This window comes from Mandrillus leucophaeus, unplaced genomic scaffold (genome assembly GCF_000951045.1).
Source record: "Mandrillus leucophaeus isolate KB7577 unplaced genomic scaffold, Mleu.le_1.0 Scaffold405, whole genome shotgun sequence".
Taxonomy (NCBI): domain Eukaryota; kingdom Metazoa; phylum Chordata; class Mammalia; order Primates; family Cercopithecidae; genus Mandrillus; species Mandrillus leucophaeus.
In genome coordinates, this window is record NW_012104310.1 from 959,215 (window position 1) to 978,772 (window position 19,558).

The window sequence follows — 19,558 nt, forward strand, 5'->3', positions numbered from 1 at the left end:
CTGGGATTATCGGCATGAGCCACCGAGCGTGGCCCACAAAATGTATTTCTTAAAAAGTAAGTTTTGAAAATCAAAATTACTCCTTGAGCCATGAGCTGCAAAATAGATCTTTTAGTAGGCATGAAAACAACATTAATCTCTTTGTATATCACCATCAGAGCTCTTGGGTGACCAGGTGCTTTGTCAATAAGCAGAAATACTTTGAAAGAATTTTTTTTTTTTTTTTTGAGCAGTAAATCTCAACAGTGGGCTTAAAATATTCAGTAAACCATGTTGTAAAGAGATGGGCTGTCATCCAGGCCTTTATTATCTCATTGATAGAGCACAGGCAAAGTAAATTTATTATAATTCTTTAGAGCCCTGGAATTGTCATAATGGTAAATGAGCATTGGCTTCAACCTGAAGTCACCAGCTGCATTATTCCCTGACAGGAGTCAGCCTAAACTTTGAAGCTTTGGAGCCGGGCATTGACTTCTCCTATCTGACTCTGAAAGTCCTGGATGGCATCCTCTTCCAATAGAGGACTGTTTAGTCTACATTGAAAATGTGTTGTTTAATGTACCCACCTTCATCAATGATCTTAGCTAGATCTTCTGGATAACTTGCTGCAGCTTGTACATCAACCCTTGCTGCTTCCACCTTGCACTTTTATGTTATGGGGATGACTTCTTTTCTTAAACCACATGAACCAACCTCTGCTAGCTTCCAACTTTTCTTCTGCAGCTTCCTTACCTCTCCACATCTTCATAGAATTGAAGAGATTTAGGGCCTTGGTCTGGATTAGGCTTTGGCTGAAAGAGAATTCTGGCTAATTGGATCTTCTATCCCTATCCAGAGCACTCAAACTGTCTCCACATCAATAATAAGTTTGTCTCACTTTCTTAACATTCGTGTGTTCACCAGAGTAGCACTTTTAATTTCCTTGAAGAACTTTTCCTTTGCATTCACAACTTGGCTATTTGGTGCAAGAGGCCTAGCTTTCAGCCTATCTTGGCTTTTGGCATGCCTTCCTCAGTAAGCTTAATTATTTTCAGCTTTTGATTGAAAGTAAAGATATGCAACTCTTCCTTTCACTTTAATACTTAGAGGCTGTTGTAGGGTTATTAATTTTCCTAATCTCAATATTGTTGTGTCTCAGGGAATAGAAAACGCCTGAAGAGAAGGAGAGATAGCAGGAATGTCTAGTTTTTGGAGCAGTCAGAATACACATATTTATTGATGAAATTCACCATCTTATATAGAGGCAGCTTGTGGTGACCTAAAACAATTATAATATTAATAACAAAGATCAACGATCACAGATCACCAAAACAGATAAAACAATAATGAAAACATTTGAAACACTATGAGAATTACCAAAATGTGACACAGAGACAGGAAGTGAGCACGTCCTGTTGGAAAAATGGTGGTGATAACTTTATTCATTTTCTTTGAAAAATGCAGTATCTGTGGCATGCAATAAAGCAAAGTGCAATAAAAAGAGACATGCCTGCAATTTCAAATTTGAATCAAATATTTTAAAATCTGTCCAGTCTTTATTCTCACTATTATTTCTGGCTCTTTCCTTTCTGTTTTGCAATGTAGCAGGGACCTTTTATTATTAATTTTTGTGTCCACATTGTCAGGCATTCAATTTGGTGCTTAATAGGTGTTAAAATATTGAATAAAACTGAACCTCTGGCATGACATACTGCTTTATAAATCTATGTCTAGGTTGATAATTAATACCATACAGTCTAAACTTTTGTTATATTTCAGATGGAGGTAACTTGCCTTTTTCTAAATGCAATGCCTAATATTTCTGCAGATTTAAATTCACAAACTTGGCATTTTACTATACTATAGTAACTTTCAGATTTTACAGTACACTTTTTCCCCTAGGCAATAATATATAGGTTAAATAAGAATAACCATGGGCAAAAATAATAGCTCCAGCAGTGAATGTCAGAGAAGTGCCACTTCATATCTGCTATTTTTGTCTTGACATTATATTAAATGTCTACCTCAAAGAGAAAATTCCCCTAATCACATGATGATTTTATTTTCAAAGTCAACAAACAATTTTCCAAGGAAAGTTTGCTAAATATGTATTTTGAACGTCTGTATAAATGGAAACGGAATCTCTCACATCCACGAGCTCACGAATGCCCTAGACCATATTAAAACTAAGTTTGAAATACTAAGATTTTTTTCTTTCTTTTGTTTTTCTTAACACTTTAGTAACCTGTGTCAGGGAGGGGAGAATGATGCAGCAAATGCGTAGCAAAGATAAAACTGGTTTGTCACAGTGAGTTCCAGCTTCATGCTGTCTAAATGAAACCAAGTTTCCCCTATGAAGAACGGGTTGCTCCATTTAAATTATCTTTGTTCTTATAGGTCAAAATATCATGTCTTTTACTTGTTTGGGTGAAAACCACATGCCCTAGCTTCTGGCACAGATAACATATTAGAAAATATCTAAACCACATATATTTAAATGTAATATTTAAAGTACATTGTAACTGAGATAGAGTCTGCAGTTTATGAGGAAACAGCTCATTTACATACCAAAGAATCTCTCAAAATTGTAAATTCTGTGTGTCTTTGACAGCTTCACTTCAGGCATGGAGATGTGGAGATGTTTGAAGTTTAGAGAGCATTAACTTGTATAGAGCAGAGCAAGACTTTATTCATTGCACATTTGCCAAAGATACTCCTTTTGGTTTCCTTTGAAGATAAAAATTACTATCTGTTTGGACCAGGAAGTTCATCTGTCTCTGTATAACTCTCACTAGGGGTAATATATATTTACGTGACAATCAAATAAGTATTCTCTATAAAAAACCAAGCCTGTCATTCATATTATGCAGGGCAGGTGGGAACTGGGGACAGCAAAAACTTAACCTTGACAAATCTTCCTAGAACTTTAAGTAAAATGGGGCCTAACTCCATAAACTTGACATTATTGTGTGATGTTAATGCATAGTTGCGAGATGAAGATTTTTTCCCTACTTTGTTCTTTTTAAATGTGTTACATTAGATAACATGTATTTTTACAAAATACATTAAACATGTACCCAACGGGTTTCTTTTTGTTTGAAAGAAGAAAAGAATAATGTTTTAATACTGTCTTTGAGCTCCAACTAAGCATAAGTATAAAACCAAAAGCTTTGCTGGAAAATCTTAACCATTTTCTTTTCAAATTGATATATTCAACACAAAGGTCCATGTAGATGATTTTAAAATTGCTTAGTTGCACTGTTTTATGTTTCTCTCATATTAAATATTGTTAACTGATTAAAAATTAATGCAAACAGTATTGGAGACTTTAAGTCTCTACGGATTCCTAAGCCTTTAGTATAATAACTGAATAGCCTCAATTCGTTTTTGCATTGTAAAAGTAGCATGAATTTTAAATTACTGTCACAGTGATGACCAAAAGTAAATAGGAAAAAAAAAAAACATACATTTAAGCTGATAAACAGAACATTTTCATGGATACTATGTGCTTATGGGGTGGGAGAAAAATAGTTCCTATTACAAATAATAATAAAAACTATAAGAAAAAGCATCTTAGTGGAACCTAACAAGGGCTGACACTACACAGCTATATTTTCTGCTCATTGTCACTGCAAATTTTGCATCATGGATGATTTGCCCAATTTAAAAAGCATAAAGTTAATTTGCCAAATAGCATGACCCTGTAAAATTTTAAAAAATTCCTCTGGCCATACTATTTTTAATTAACCAAGTTCATGACCCTTCTTGTGAGGCTCCATCCTCCCCAGACCAAGAGTGGTTGAGTAGTGGAGATAGTGCCTGAACCCCAATTTCTGACTTAAGTAAAACTCCATGCACTTACTACTCTATCACATTCTTTTTTCTTAATGCTTCTTTCTCTTAGCTCTGCACTATATTTTCTCTCTGATTTTCAGTGAACTATACTCTCCTGGGTTTCAATATTGCTTTTTTTTTTCTCCTTTTTTCCTATTTTCCTAAAGTCAACTTGAGCAGTAAAGAACAAGAAGTTTCAGAGTCAGACTAATCAGGTTTATTTGATACCTGCCTTTCACAGTTTCTGTGATATTTCAAAGAGATAGTCATACAAAAGCTTCATACTTAATACCCTGTCAATGAATGCAATGTTCCAAGCCATAGCAATTCTTAGAACTATTTTTTCTTGCATCATGTTGACTCCTTAGGCTTTTGAATTGTTCTCAGGTTTTCTCATGACCTATCTCAAAAACAAACTGTTTCTAATTATTGTCTCTAATTAATGTCACTAATAATATGAAACTTCTTGTTCTTTACTGCAAACATCACATCACCTCTTTCATAAATCTTTGAATGTGTATCTCCAAATATTAAGTAATTTTAGAACACAACCACAATACAGTTATCCCACTAAAAATATAATTATTAAGGTTATCTAACATCCAGACTGTATTAAATGTTCACTTATTTCATTAGAATTTTTTAAGGTTGTTTGCTTAAATCATGATCCCATCATTACACACATTGTGATGGGTTGCTAACTTTTTACATTTCTTTTCATCTATTCTCCAGATTTTCTTGTTTTTGTTCCCAGGAACTTATTTGAAGTAACTGGGTTGTCTGTACTGTAGCAGTTCCTATAGCCTACTGCCTACTATGGTGTAGATTTTAGTATATTCCTCATGCCTCTATTTCTTAAAAATGGAGGCTGTGTATTTCCTTTTCCTTCCCTCCTTTCTTGCTTTCTCCTTTCTTTCTAGTCAGAAGAGTCAGTTCTAGTTATCATTTTACTGGTTGGTTGGGTTTTGCCTTATATTTTGCCAATTGTGTGCATTTTTTGTGGCTTCCAGACTTTTATCCATGGGTCTGTGCATTGCCCTCAAGTGTTACATAATGAAAAAATCCAGTCTTCTACTTAAACAATCCATGCACAAATCTTTTCATTTAACTGTGACTTTCACCGTCGTGGTCCTCCTCTTTTGAATAGGCTATCTTTCTAATGTCAGTTTTAAAATGTACTTATGAGACTAAAAATAATATTTTATATGTGGTATGTTGTTTTATCAGGAAAATGAAGAACATCCCCTGGAAGTAAACACAGCTTGAAACTAGTGCTACAATCCTTTGTACCCCCAGGTCATCCCCACTTAAGCCAGAGCAGCTGCCCTTTGCTTTGACGAGGTAAATGAAGAAACATAGGTTGGACCACCTCATAATTTCACCATCTGTCACGCTAGATGATATAACTTGTTTGCCTAGTTGTTAAGTAGTCTGGCTGTGAATTCTTGAATTTTTTTTTTTTTTGAGAGCAACCGTGAGTAATCTTGTGCTGCAGAGTCTATGGGAGCAATGCGGTGTGTAGAATACAAATGACCACTTTTGCTCAAATTTTGAATATCAAATCCTCTTCGAGGTTTGATTGTTACAGAAGCAGTGAAATGTGATTCAGCTAATGGTAAGGAAAGAATTCCACGCATAGTACAATAATTTTTCTCCTGAAGCCTGAGGTTATATAATGGTTTATAAGTTGACAGTTTGACATAAGCTCTTCTAGCATTTTAAATAAAAAGCTTTCTTGAACTAAGCATTCTAGTAAATACTAAGTTAATTATATATAGGATTTCCAGCAACTTGGACACATTACATTGCAAGGAAGATAAAGGACTATTTATAGCCCTAAACCTGTGTGCTGTTTGAGTGTAATCCAATCTGGGCCTGATTCAACCTAAATGTAACATGGTCCTAGTATAGGCTCCAACAACAACCTAACTGACCAACCTAACAGTCTCACACAGTAAGAAGACATATCCAATATGACTCTGTGGTCAGGCATGGTTATGAATCCTGGCTAGATCACATACAGTTGTGTGAATTCTAGCACATTCTTTAAACTCTCTCAACCTCAGTTTCCTATTCTCTAAACAGCAATAATACTAGCCTTTATCTCATTTGGTGACCGTGAAGATTAAATGAATATTTATCAAGTTTAATACAGTGCTTGACATCTTATGTCTTCAGAATAAATGTAAGTTGTTATAATTATCTTTATTAATTTATTGTGCCAGAATCAAAGGTGTTATTACTCTAAAATCCTTTGAGGTTCAACTTTGTCCTATTTCTAATTTATCTATTGCTCTGTACCTGAAACACAATTCTGTAATTAACATTGTTTCCTTTCTTCCACTGGATGAAGTAAGCCAGCTTGGAACCTGCAGTGGAAATTGATGTGAGCAGCTAGGTGAGGTTATAGGCACGGCATCACTGTAGTTGAATAAGCTATGAGATGAGGCACAGGAGGCATGAAATGTATCCTCAGGTCTCTCCTAATTTCCCATGACCATCAGAGAGTCATATAATATGTATGAGCCTCGTCTTCCCAAAACCTGAGATGAGGACAGTTGACTAGAGCTTTCTAAGGTAATGAGTTACCTCTTATATTCTTAAGTGCCACAAACTGTTTTGTTTGTGTGTGTGATAAATGGATGGAAATTGTAATTGATAGGTGGCATAGGTCTACTGATCGAGTGCTTGCATTTCAGTAATATGTCCAAAAGTGATTGCAAGCCCCAGGCGTGGTGGTTCATGCCTGTATTCCCAATGTTTTGGGAGGCAGAGACAAGAGAATCTTGGCTTGAGGCCAGTAGTTCAAGTACAGCCTGGTCAACATAAGGAGATCCTATCTTTACAAAAATAAAGCAAAAAAAAAGTTAGCCAGGCATGGTGGTGCACACCTGTAGTACTAACTACTTCTGATGCTGAGGTAGAAAGATTGCTGGAGCCCAGGAGTTTGAGACTGCAGTGAGCTATGATCATGCCACTGCATTCTAATATGGGTGACAGAGAAACTCTGCTCTAAAATAAATAAATAAATAAATAAATAAATAAATAAATAAATAAGTGGTTGAGAAAGAAATATAGCAGATGAGATAAAATAAGACTATTCCAGGCTCAGAAAATAGCCTGTACCAAGGCATTGTACAAAGGTATACCTTTTATAAAGGACTGGAGGAAGGCAATTGTAGCTAGGGCACAGAAAGTGAGAATTGCCAAGGTAACACGAAACTGTGTAGTAAAACAGTGTGCAAAAAACTTTGGATATCCTCAAAGAATGACTGTGCTACCTTAAAAGATAACTTCATTTGACTTGACAGTCTAATTTTCATTTGAGAAATATTATTAATAAATCACTCCAGAAAATGAAAAAAAGTACATAATTGATGTTCAGATAATATAGATCCTATGAACTGTTAAGATCCGGAAGTAGAAAATGACCATCACCCAGGAATTAGATGGTATTTCTACTTTTTAATTTTATTACTAATTCAATTACTTTTATGGGTGACTCCAGAAGGTCTTCTAAGGCCCTTTTAAACCCCTGCAGAGTGGAGGCAGAAACAAAAGTTCTATTTCATAATCACGAATTTTCCTGTAAAAAGTCTTTTGAATCAACTGCAAGTTCTACAGAACATAAGCCACAAACAAGCCCAAGATGGTTTAGTCAACCGACCTCCTGAATCACCTGGGAGCCCAAACACTGAGCAGAGGTGGAGACACAGCAGATTAAGACACTCATAGCTATCTTAATAACTTGTGCAGAGCTAAGCAATAAGTTTTTATAGATAGCTTTCTTTAAGGCAAACTAAAAGCAACATGACACAGAATATTTAAGGAATAGGAAAAATGCTATTTATATTTAGTTAGCAAATTCTGAACTAAAATTGGTAAAGAGTAAACCTGATATCCTCTCACAGAAAAGAAAACACACACACACACACAAACGAGATTTAACGGGGCTGGCTTTAAATGTTAGTAATGCTGTAGTCTTGAGCAAGTCACAGAACATTTTAGCTACAGTTCCTTTTTCTGCCAAACTGCGATAATAATGCCTCCTTAATTGAATTGTGTCAGTTTTAAATAAGTAAACACACATAACATTCTGAGCAAAATACCTAACACGCAGAACTCTCTCAGTAATTGTTATTAATTTGGGGTGTCAGACTGAATTTCTCAGTGTAAGGTACAAATAAGGCAATTCTTACAAATATTGACTGAAAATCTCCAACAGAAATTACTGTGTGTCGATACTAATTTCTACCCCCAAAATAAAAACACATATTCTATAGTTCAGTTGTATTATTCAAAGCAAACCAGCATAGCATTTAACTTGGAAGTTGTTAAGAGCACCACCTGTCTGAGTTTCTTACAGCTGTCAGAAGCAAATTTTAGATCCACCTCCAAAATTTTACCTCAACTAGAACCAGACTGTGTCTGTATTCAGAGTAATTTAATTTTGAAGGGCTTCTTCATTCTAAGAAATATGTACATATATATATATATATGAAGCATATATGGAATATAAATATATATAACTAGCAACCATCAAATAGAAGATATGTATTATAATTATAGTATATAGCTTTCAGTAAAGCATTGAAGCAGAAAATATTTATTGTAACATAAAGATAGAATTTACCATTTAGAGGAAAATGAAGAATGAATTTATGAAAAGAACCAGAATTCTAAACTTAATTACTTTAATTTAAAAATCATATTGATGCACAGTAAGTTTGTGGAATTCCAATCTTTATCTCTGAATTTCCATTAATGGTCAAATAAATACAAATTTTGTGGGAGCACTTATGTCTTAAATTGTATATAAATCATATATATGTGTGTGTGTTTTACATACCCTAGTAGGAAAGGAAAAACAAACTTGAGGTCTCCATTTAAAAATATCATAAAGTAAAAATGCTTCAAATTACTTTTTAAGTTTAAGTAAGCATTAGTGTAATATTTTAAGTTCATCATGGTCTCCATCCTTGAAAACTTTGTAATTTTTGCTGGATAAGATATCATCCATCATGTTACATGACCATAGCTATTTATAGAGGTGTGAGTAACAACTGTTATCTAGTGGGGCCTTTGGTATAGCAGAGAACAGGTTCCACATGCAAAATTTAAGAGAAATCTCTTTTTGCTCCCCCAATATACAGATCTGGCAGCCTCTCAGCTCCTAAATCCACTTCTCAGATCCTGTATAGAATCATTGACCACGACAATTACCTTAAAGCAACGTTTTAAATGGACACATCAACAGTCCATGTGGTTGTCAATTTGCATATTTTTTTTCCTTACTTGATACTATTGGAAAATAGTAGCAATACCTTCAGCAGTGATCTCAGTCATGGTGGTCGTCAAAAGTAAATGTCAGTTGAAAAGTTCCCGTCAAGTAGCACTTTGCAGACTATTTGGGGATTTGAGAACTCTGGTAGAGGGTTCTGTGTCAAAACCTGGGGGCTCTTCTTTTTCCTGGCTGTTTCTGCTGCTTCTTTGTTGTCCTGTTGAACTTTGCCTCTCCTCTGCAGAGTTCTCCCCCTGGAATCAACCTAAGCCCTTTACAAGCAGCACTTGTGGCTCAGCTAGAAGTATCAGCTTCAAACAAAAATAGCCTCAACTCCCTAGGACTCTTCAGCAATTTTTTTTTTTTTTTTTTTTTGGCACTCTAGAGGAACACACACAGAGATACACCAACTCTTCAGCCCCAAAGAGAGACAGGCAAAAAAGAAAAGAAAAAAGAAGAAGAAGAAGAAGCCAAATGAACTACAAAGTACCATCTAAGCCCGCACAGTTTCTCTAAGACAATTACAGATCTTGGGGTCTATGTCAGAAAACATGAAGTAAAGAGTTGAAAGTAATCTTATCCATGAGAGCTCAGATTTATTCTTAGTGCTTTTAATGGTCAGAACATTCTTCTTTCCCTTATTTGGCTTGGGGAGGGTCCCAAATGTCTATCACAGGCAAACGGGAGGGTAGTCTTAAGTAATTTTCTAAAAGTTGTCTTCCTGTTGATACAAATCCACTTAGCAAGTGCAGTTATTTTTATAGGGCTACACTTAAAATTGCAACTATTAAACCCTAAAGCTTTCTTTTAAAGTAGTCATATTGTAGAAGATTAATATTTTCTGAACACTGACCAATAAGAATTACGTAATGTGAATTTATAGTGTGATACTTGAAAACCAATGGATTCATGAATTACTGTGTTTTCAATTCTCTTTAATACCTAACTAAAAACTAAATATCTGCATTTATCCTTGCAATAAAAGGAAGCGAAGGTGACATAAAGTTTAGTGGTCCACAGCCAATATTTTAGTAAAATATTTCCCAACTTAAAAAAAAAAAGGATTATAGCAGCCACTAACAATTAACCAAATTGTCTGATTAGCATTTCACCTTCCCACTCCTAGACAGGTGTTAATGAGCAAAAAAATATTCAATAGTTGGTAGCTGGAAGGAAAAGGATAATCGAAGGGCACTGATAATCATAAACTCTAGCCAATCTGTAAATAATCAAGGGTGGACTACACTTTTATTTTATTCGCATATTCAACCTACTACATGCTTGTAGTTTAATCTTTTAGCTTGAACTTGCTACCTTTTGTTTTCAGACCTCCTGAATTCATATGGTACTTCATAGATCATGAAGCAAAGCCATGTTTGTTATTTTTAAAATTCAGGCTCAGAAGAGTACTGCAACAGCTATTTCTGTAGGCAATGACCTCCTCCCTGTTAGTGGTTCTGTCTTTATCTGCTGCCCCCATTCCTGGCACAATAGAAAGTTGCTCATATATCAGCTGAATACATAAATTAGTAACAAATCTTAATTTACAAGGAGGAAATGATTACGTGATTGCATTCATGATTTTATTCAAAGTCCTACATCTAGGACTGGGCCTAGAGCCTTTTAACTACAAGTTTGCTATCTTTCCCAAGAAGTGAGGCCATGTTGCAGATACTATGACTTACAGGTAAAGGGGGTCACTGCAAATTAGGCCCACTAGTGGAATGAAAAGATACAAAATCCTCAAGAGCAGCTTCCCAGAGTTCTGGGTTGGTCTAAGGAGGTATCCTAGGAGAAAAGCCCTCCTCACACTGCCCCCCAAGGAATCTCCAGTAAATACTGCTGCAGTACTTCCAATTGTTTAAAAAAAACATAGCACTTCATGTCTCCATTCATCAGTTACTTTCATAATCTTTCATTGTAGTTCACTGAAGGAATGACATCTTATGTAACTCATTAAGACTTTTCATGGGTCAGACCCTAAATAAAATTAGGCTCTGGAACAGGAAAAAACTCAACTTTTCAAACTCATTTTACTCAATAAAAAGTTTGAATAAGACTCTAGAAAAGAAATACTAAATTCCTAGTATTGATGTTACTCTTAGGTTCCCAACCACTATTTTCATGGTAAACATACCAGAAGGAAAAATAAGAAAACATTCTAGCCAATAAACATGTTTTGAAGATAATAGCTTTTTCAAACCTCTCTGTGAGATGAGTTGATGAATGTTATTAGACAGTGAGAAATTGGCATGGTTCTCATTTTGAAAAGTTATTAGGATTCTTTCAATTTATCTGAAACTCAATTCATGAGGTATGTCTTTGAATTCCAAATGGAACCCTGCCAAGTTTTCTGAAACCAAGCAAAAGACATTCTCATAAATGTGTACACCCACTCTTCAGGGAACTCAAAGAATAAAACATTACAAACAATTCATTTGTCCTTGTTCATTTTTAAAGGGTCTTCCTTTCTAAAGAGGTGTTACCAGTTCACTGGGCTCTTTCAACGTGACCCAAAAATGATAGTTCTCTCGTCTCAGCAATAGCTCCTGTAATAACTCTCACATTCCACTTCTGTACCATCAGCACAGGTAGATTTATCATAGTTTTGCATACAGGGATATTTATAAAATTAGGACATTAATAACTGAGCTAGTCTAGATAAGTAAATGATAAACTGTGAAAATGTGTTCTCCTATTAATGTTGCATTTAGGTCAAGGGGCATCTCCTACCTGATTATACTGATTATTATCCCTTGAAATATTCACTAGGTATTCTAAATAGTCAAATTAGTAGATAAAAATATTCTTCCTTAGATAAATGTTTAAACCTTGCTCCTGTGTCTGCTATTATCATAAACACTCAATAAGACATGTATTCTATTTAGCTATGAGCAAAATACTGTCATCCACACCAAGTTTCAAAATGGCAAAATATTTGGGAGGCAATCAGAGAAGTTTTGTTGATTTTTTTGTTTCCACCAAAATAAAATAAAATTAATTTTCAAAAATTGTCAAACCACACTGCATTACCTCTTTCAGTGCTGATTTGTTTTTTCTATTGTGTGCAAGAAGAGACATAGTTCGGTGTAGATTGCTATTTACCATTAGTCATTTATTTTCTCAAGGACTGGGGATATTTGAGAGAAAGTAAATTTTAGAGTTTATTGTCAAGGTTTCCTGTTTCTTAATTTACAGACACAAATGGCTTATATACTTGGCTAACCTACGCATAAATTTGTGGTAAATGGAAATAATGGAAACACACTTTGTACAATATAGCATGTCTAAACAGAGTGCAAATAAATGTTTAGGATATACAATTGGGTAAGAAAGCTATTTACTTGGATTTAAAAATAATAATTGCCATAACTTTCACATAAACCTAAGTTTTCAGGTTCATTTTAATAGGAGACAAAAATAAATAACCAACTGGAATGATTTCAATAAAGAGAAGGAGAGGGCAGAGTATCATGATGCAAAAAACTTCCAGAATTAAGAGCAAACAAAATATAAGCTACTGTTCTAGTGACTCAGATGAAGTAGCTTACAAGGGAAAATAGACATAAGTTTACTTTCAGCTTTGCAGGTGAAGAAAAACTGCAAACACAATTTAAATTTGTAAAGAATAAACATTGGCTTTTTAAACATTGAAATGAAGAAATATAGAAGAAACTAGGAACAGTGGAAGTGAATGTGAGACTATTTGCCTTCATTTGACCTTGAGATAGCATCAAATGACCTAGAAATTCCTCTGACCCTTGCATTTAATAAACTTAGAATTCAGAATCGCAAGAAAAGCCTCCAAGCCTCCATTGAACTATTATTTCATTAATCTTACTTCATCTCAGCACTGCTGTTCACTTCATTTTAAATTGTTTTGTCTTCTATTTGTGTCACGGAAAATATCATTCTGCCCTCCTTACTATCTCTAAATGGCCTGTGCTCATTTCTTTAATCAAGGTTGAAAGTCATTCCATAGGTTTGGCTTACCATCTGATTATTTAGAAACTGTGTAATCCAGATCGTTTCAAATGACAGAAGGCATTCCAGTGCAATTAAAAACCTTCCTTTCTTTAACTCTGACTCATGAGTAGCTGAGTCTCCAATATCAGGCTTCTTTCCTCACACACATTTGACATTGTCAAACATTCTCTTAGAAATTTTTCTGTGTCAATCTGATTTTTAGTTAACAAAGGCGATGATTGCCCCTTCCTTCTTAGAGATTCCATTCTCTGAAGACCTGGCATCTGTCCACTACCATTGTCCTGTTTAAGAGGATCTGCAATATCCTGCAGTAGTTGGTCCCTGTGGAGTCCATAATTCAGATTACTGCTTTCTATTCTGCGGTCGATCACATATGACCTTCAGTCTGCGTTCCTGGTTGCTATTCAGAAGTAATTTGTGATTTATACTTTTTCTATTTTCTTATAAAGTCACACACACTTTTCTTATAAAAGATAAAATATCTGATGACCAATTCTTAGATACAAATTTTTTTCTTTTAAATAATTTAAATGGATATTTCCATTTCTAATTTTGAAAAAAATTATAATGTCATCTTGTTTTTGGCATTGTGCTGTTTCATATTATCAATAATGCTATCTGCTGTATCTGGTGTATCATTACTAAATACCTCCAAGAGTCACCATTTTTGTGAGCTTACTTATTAATAATGATGCAACTTATTAATCCCCTTCCTCAATAAATATATATTAGCTATTTGCTCTGGACACTAGGCTAGGTTCTAGTGATACAAAAATTAAGACAAGGATTTTTTTTTTCTTCAAGGAGTTTATAGTCTAGTAAGAGAATTAAACATTATAACGCAGCGTGTTAAAGTCTAGAGTAAACTCTAAGCATTATTTGGGCAGAAAAGAAGCTGTAACAGTCCAGGAAAAACAATAAGAGAAAGGAAATACTGGAGTTGAGTCTTGAAGTATAAGAAGCTATTTAAACACATGGTTGATTGAAGACGTACTTTCTAAGTAGAGGAAACAACTCAGGAAAAGTTAGAGAGACCTAAGCATCATGAACTCTAAATAGTTCAGTAACATTTGGTCACAAGGTACTTGTAAGGAAACTACAGATGAAGAAATAAGAGAATAAAAAAGGGACGGATACTAAAGTATCTCATAAGTCATACTAAGGTATTTGGTCTTAACTCTGATTTAGGATGACAGTAAAGTGTTTTTAAGAAAGAACGTGAAGTGATCACATTTACCTTTTAGAAAGACTGGATACAGCAACAAAATGTTCATCATACTTTCCTTAAGACAATTTCAACTCAGCCTTAGATATATAAGCCAAATTGCAGGATGAAGGGCAAATGAGAGATCACACAATGAAGAATGAAACTAAAATACACTTTAAGGAAGCTTTTTTGAAAAGCAGGGAAGTGAAATGGATTAAGAATTAGATGGGGATACAGGCTAAATTAGGAATAATTTAGGATACAGGCTAAATTTTTAAAGATCAAAGAGTCTTGATCATGATTATCCTTTAAGGGAAGAAATACAGGAATGAGGGAGGAGAGATTTATAATATCAGAGAGAGAAAAAATAAGAAATAGAGAAGGAGCTTGAAGCAGATGGAAGGGTAAAATTTAGAACTCATATGGAGAATACTTTTAAAGAGAAATAAAATTCTTCCTAAATCTAAAAGAAAAGAAGTAAGATTTGGCACAAACATGGATAAGTTTTCAGTTGTGAAAGGAGAGAATTAAAGGAATTCATGCCTTGTGGCATTATTTTCTCCGTAAGTCAATGTAATCTGCTGAGAAACAAAGGGTGAAAGTGGAAGGATACCTTGAAGAGAGTTCTGAAGGTTTCAAAAAGCTGCAGAGTTAAAGTAAGAAGCAGCTTCATAATGGCTGTACAATGCTAGTGAGAGGCCACTGGGCTTAGAGGCCATACATTTGTAGTAACAAATCCAGACTTGTATTAATTAGGGTAAGTAAAGTGGAAAAACCAAGAAGACCTTTAAATATGCCTCAAAAACAAAATAAAACTTACTTCCATCTCCTGTTGACACTCAATCTACCAAGAATGAAACCATTTCTATGATTGGATATCAGGGCATTTGACTTCCATTTTTATAAGTATTTTTTAAGCATTTCTTAATTCAATTCTCTTCTCTCTTTCATTTTATTTGGAGAGGGGAGTGGACTATCACCTGAATGTACCCCTGCAGAGTGTTTCATCAATTCAAATTAAAGATGTATTTTATAGTCATTACAGAAGTCCAAGGAGGTATTCCAGGTTCGAGGGCAGCTATTCTCTATAGGGGCATTTAGAGATACAGGATATTGGCACTTCTGCAATCAATTATGTGACTTCCCAAATTGCTCTGGTCATTAACACTCCAGCCAGAAGAAAGGCCATGAGAAAGGGCATGTGAAGCAAGCCTAGAAGCGATATGAATTGCTACTGGTCCAGTCCACGGGGAAAATTTGATTCTTGGTCATACTTGACTGTAAGTGGGTAGAATTGTGGGATGGCAGTGACATCCTATTAAAACACTGTTACTAGGAATGAAGTATCCACCACAGCACTGTTTTGGGGTTCTCCATAGCTGTGATAGTAGATTGAGCATGAGAACAGATCATTAGATGGTTGAAACAAAACCTTTAGAAAGTTTGGCCTTCAAGAAAATTTTAGCTAAAGTTCAACCAAGGCAAGGAAATGGGAAGAAGAGTACAGATATGAGAGTTTGGGAGAAAATACATAATCTGAAGGGCTTTTATTTAAAGTAGTATCTAAGGATTACAGTGCATATTTATAAATCAATCCTTTTGCATTCAGAATGAGGATTACCCCTGTACTTCTAAATACATGAAGAGCTGTGGCAGCTTATGAATATTCATGTGAGTGAAGAACAAAGACATACCTACCAAGAATGAAATCATTTCTATGATTGGATATCAGGGCATTTGACTTCCATTTTTATAAGTAGTTTTTAAGTATTTCTATATTCAAATCTCTTCTTTCTCTCATTTTATTTGGAGAGGGGAGCGGACTACCACCTGAATGTACCCCTGCAGAGTGTTTCATCAATTCAAATTAAAGATGTATTTTACAGTTGTCACTGATATATGACTTTGAGAATATGAACTGCTGTATAAATGTTAAATGTTCCCATCCTCATGAAAAATCACATTTCACCTCAGAGCCGTGTCTGGTTTTGTTATTCATTATTCATTTGCAGTCAGAATTTTTCATTTTCAGTATTATAATTAATTTGAATATTATTAAATGTTGTCACAACTGGCAGATTGTCAGCTTTCCTTAACCTCCTAACATGCATTCACTTTCATTTTAAATACTTTATTTTTATTCTTAATCTCCTTCAAAACAAACCAGAACCATTTACTCTGTCTCTAAAAATTCCATTTAACAAAACAGATCTGTTTCTCTTTCCTCACTTCTTACACTTTTATTTAACAGAAGTTATTTTCTGTCTTACACGCCTCCGACAGTGTCAGCCTGACTACCTCAAAGTCAACGCATGTAGGATTTGCATTAGGAAAAATGTATGTGTTTTGTCAACTTTATATCCCACACAGAAATCGTGGGCTTTAAGTTTAGAATATAATTTCAAACCAATATAAGTGATATTTCACACTGGGAACAAATCAGAGTTGTGAACGACATCAGGGATAAAAATCCATGCTGTCCTGGATAGTTAGTAAGTAGAATAGATGGTTGAATATGAAGAATAATGTAGAAAGCACCCTTATCCCAAAATGTATCACCCAGTAGGGAAGCCTGTTGTATACAAATCAAAGATTCCATCCTATAATTTAAAAATTAAATTTGAAGGCTACTTTTAATCAAAAGGGGAATAACATTTGGAATACAAAATTAAGTTAGCAACTGTATGGCATATCCTGCCATAGAATCCCTGGTTTTCAGGCTTGTGCCCTTTACAGATATTGCTTATTTATTGTAGCATCCTCTCTCAAGAGTCTAGATACAGTCTTGAAACCCTGTCCAACATCACAGTCCATGCAGCCACTACAGCTTACCTGGTTGGTCCTTATGATGAATCTCAGTGCCATGAGCTTGAAAAGGGAGTCAGAGGGACTGATTGAGAAGGTTGAGATCTCGCTGAAGGGACAAACAGGGGCATTGCCAATGCCAAACTTCACAAACCTCTAAATTAGGGTAGGGGCTGCTGTGTTTTTACGTACATAAGTGCTCAGCATTATAATCTGCAGAGACAATTCTGACAATTCACTATATCATTGCAACTATAAAAATCAGCAGTTACTTCAGCTGGTTCAAATCAGAAAGATCTATAATTTTGTTTTTGCTTTGGAAATGTTGTGGACTACAGACACGTTTGATTTAGTCACTGATTGCATTTACATTCCACTAGATTAATCTAGCAGCATCCTACTTTTTTTTTAACAGAAAGTTTAAAAGCAAGGAAATGAAAAGAAAAAATAAAATATTATTATCAAAAAATTATTAAGTTTCTGCCTACTCACAGGTGGCACTTATTTCAAAGTATGATTACTTTAGAGATATTTAGAATGTGCACATTTACAGTTTTAAGGATATCAGAAATAGTTAAAGCTAATGTTGGCATTTTACAGGGGAAAGAACTCTTGGAAAGGCTAAGTGATTTACCTACATGTATATAAATTATTAAAGAGCCTAAGCTAGAAACTCAGCCCAGTGATCTTTTCATTGCTCATTGCTGGGTTTCTTACCCCCTTATCCAGCCTTTCTGGATTTGAGCAAGAATCCCATTTATCGTAAATATAAATCCCCTTCGGTCTACTCTGAATCCTAAAAAGAGGTGGGTTGTCTTATATATCATTGAAATAAAGGATGGGAATAATATCACCAGTTCTTTCTCCATTTTTCAGCTCTGTTTCTATCTATATATTCGCTCCATTCACATTTTTTAAAGACACATTTTAAAGACATTTTCCATGTGATGGGGGCAAGTTATGGGCATGACTACAGATAGCCCCAGGTTCATTCAGATCAATCAAGATTATTATCTCAGAAGAAAGAGATGATTATCTTTTCCAAATCTCTGCATATAAAAATTATAAAAGTGGGCCCTTAGAGATGGTCTGGCTTAAAATACATGCACATTTCCCAATCAATATCTTAACCAGGAGAATGGAACACTTTGATAGGCCCAAGCCAATCAAATCTTATGGCCCACAGGGCTCAGTGCAATGATTGACAGCCTCTCAGAAGTATCCAGGATAGGGGAATGAGGGAAGAGCAGTGACCCGAGGAGGAGATGCTATTACCAGAAGAGAGTGAAAAGAAGTATAGCTGACCCTTGAACAACCTGGAGTTTAGGTGCACCAACCCCCATACAGTCGAAAATCTGCATGTAACTTTGTCTTCCCCAAACCCAACTACTAATAACTTACTGTTGACCAGAAGCCCTCCCAATAACATACAGTTGATTAGCACATAATTTGTCTGTTTTGTGTATTATATCCTCTATTCTTACAATAAAATAAGCTAGAGAAAAGAAAATATTGGCTGGGCGCGGTGGCTTATGCTTGTAATCCCAGCGCTTTGGGAGGCCAAAGAGGGTGGATCACAAGATCAGCGGATCAAGACCAACCTGGCCAACATGGTGAAACTCTGTCTCTACTAAAAATACAAAAAATTAGACAGGCGTGGTGGCAGACACCACTAATCTCAGCTACTTGGGAGGCTGTAGCAGGAGAATTGCTTGAACCTGGGAGGTGGAGCTTGCAGTGAGCCAAGATCGCACCACTGAACTCCAGCCTGGGCGACAGAGTGAGACTCCATCTCAAAAAAAAAAAAAAAAAAAAAAAAGTTACTAAGAAAATCATAAAAGAAGAGAAAAGATATTTACTATTTATTAAGTAAAAGTGGATCATCAAAAAGATCTTCATTATCTTCATGTTGAATATGCTGAGGAAAAGGATGAAGAAGGGTTGGTTGATCTCACTGTCTCAGGGATGACAGAGGTAGAAAAAAGTCCACATATACATGGACCCACACAGTTCAAACCCATGTTGTACAAGGATCAACTGTACTAAGCCAACAGAACAGTTGTTCCCTCTTTATTGCGTATATGAGAAAACACACACATACAATCGTGTGTACATTTTTCAGTCATGTATATGTGAAATGTCCTGTTCTTCTAACACAAATATCCCACATACAGGTAGGACACATTTCACCTCCTCACTAAAGGGTTGAAACACAAAGTCATATCAGTTAATTCATCTCTGGATAATGGACAAAGCTCTTGATCTGGTCTAGATGTTTTATTTTTATAATCCTGAACCTAGAGTTAAATGATACATTTAATCAATCTATAGTCACTTAATACACAATGGTAGAGAGAATAATCTCCTTAAAATGAAGAAAAAAGTAACATGTAGTTGTCCCTGGTTCAGAATGTCATACATAGTTTGAAAAGAAGCACGGACTAATTGTTTTCATTTTCCACAAA

General features: G+C 35.2%; 1 protein-coding gene across 3 annotated transcripts in view; it reads right to left on the bottom strand.

Moving 5' to 3' along the window:
* The window catches only part of TRDN (triadin), a 419,992-nt gene extending 410,511 nt beyond the window's left edge, over nucleotides 1–9,481 (bottom strand). For all 3 annotated transcript variants that reach the window (XM_011992160.1, XM_011992161.1, XM_011992162.1), the window contains exon 1: nucleotides 9,138–9,481. In XM_011992160.1, coding sequence (XP_011847550.1) covers nucleotides 9,138–9,159 — 22 coding nt within the window. In that variant the 5' untranslated portion in view covers nucleotides 9,160–9,481. The remainder of the gene's footprint in view (nucleotides 1–9,137) is intronic.
* Nucleotides 9,482–19,558: the final 10,077 nt, after the last annotated feature.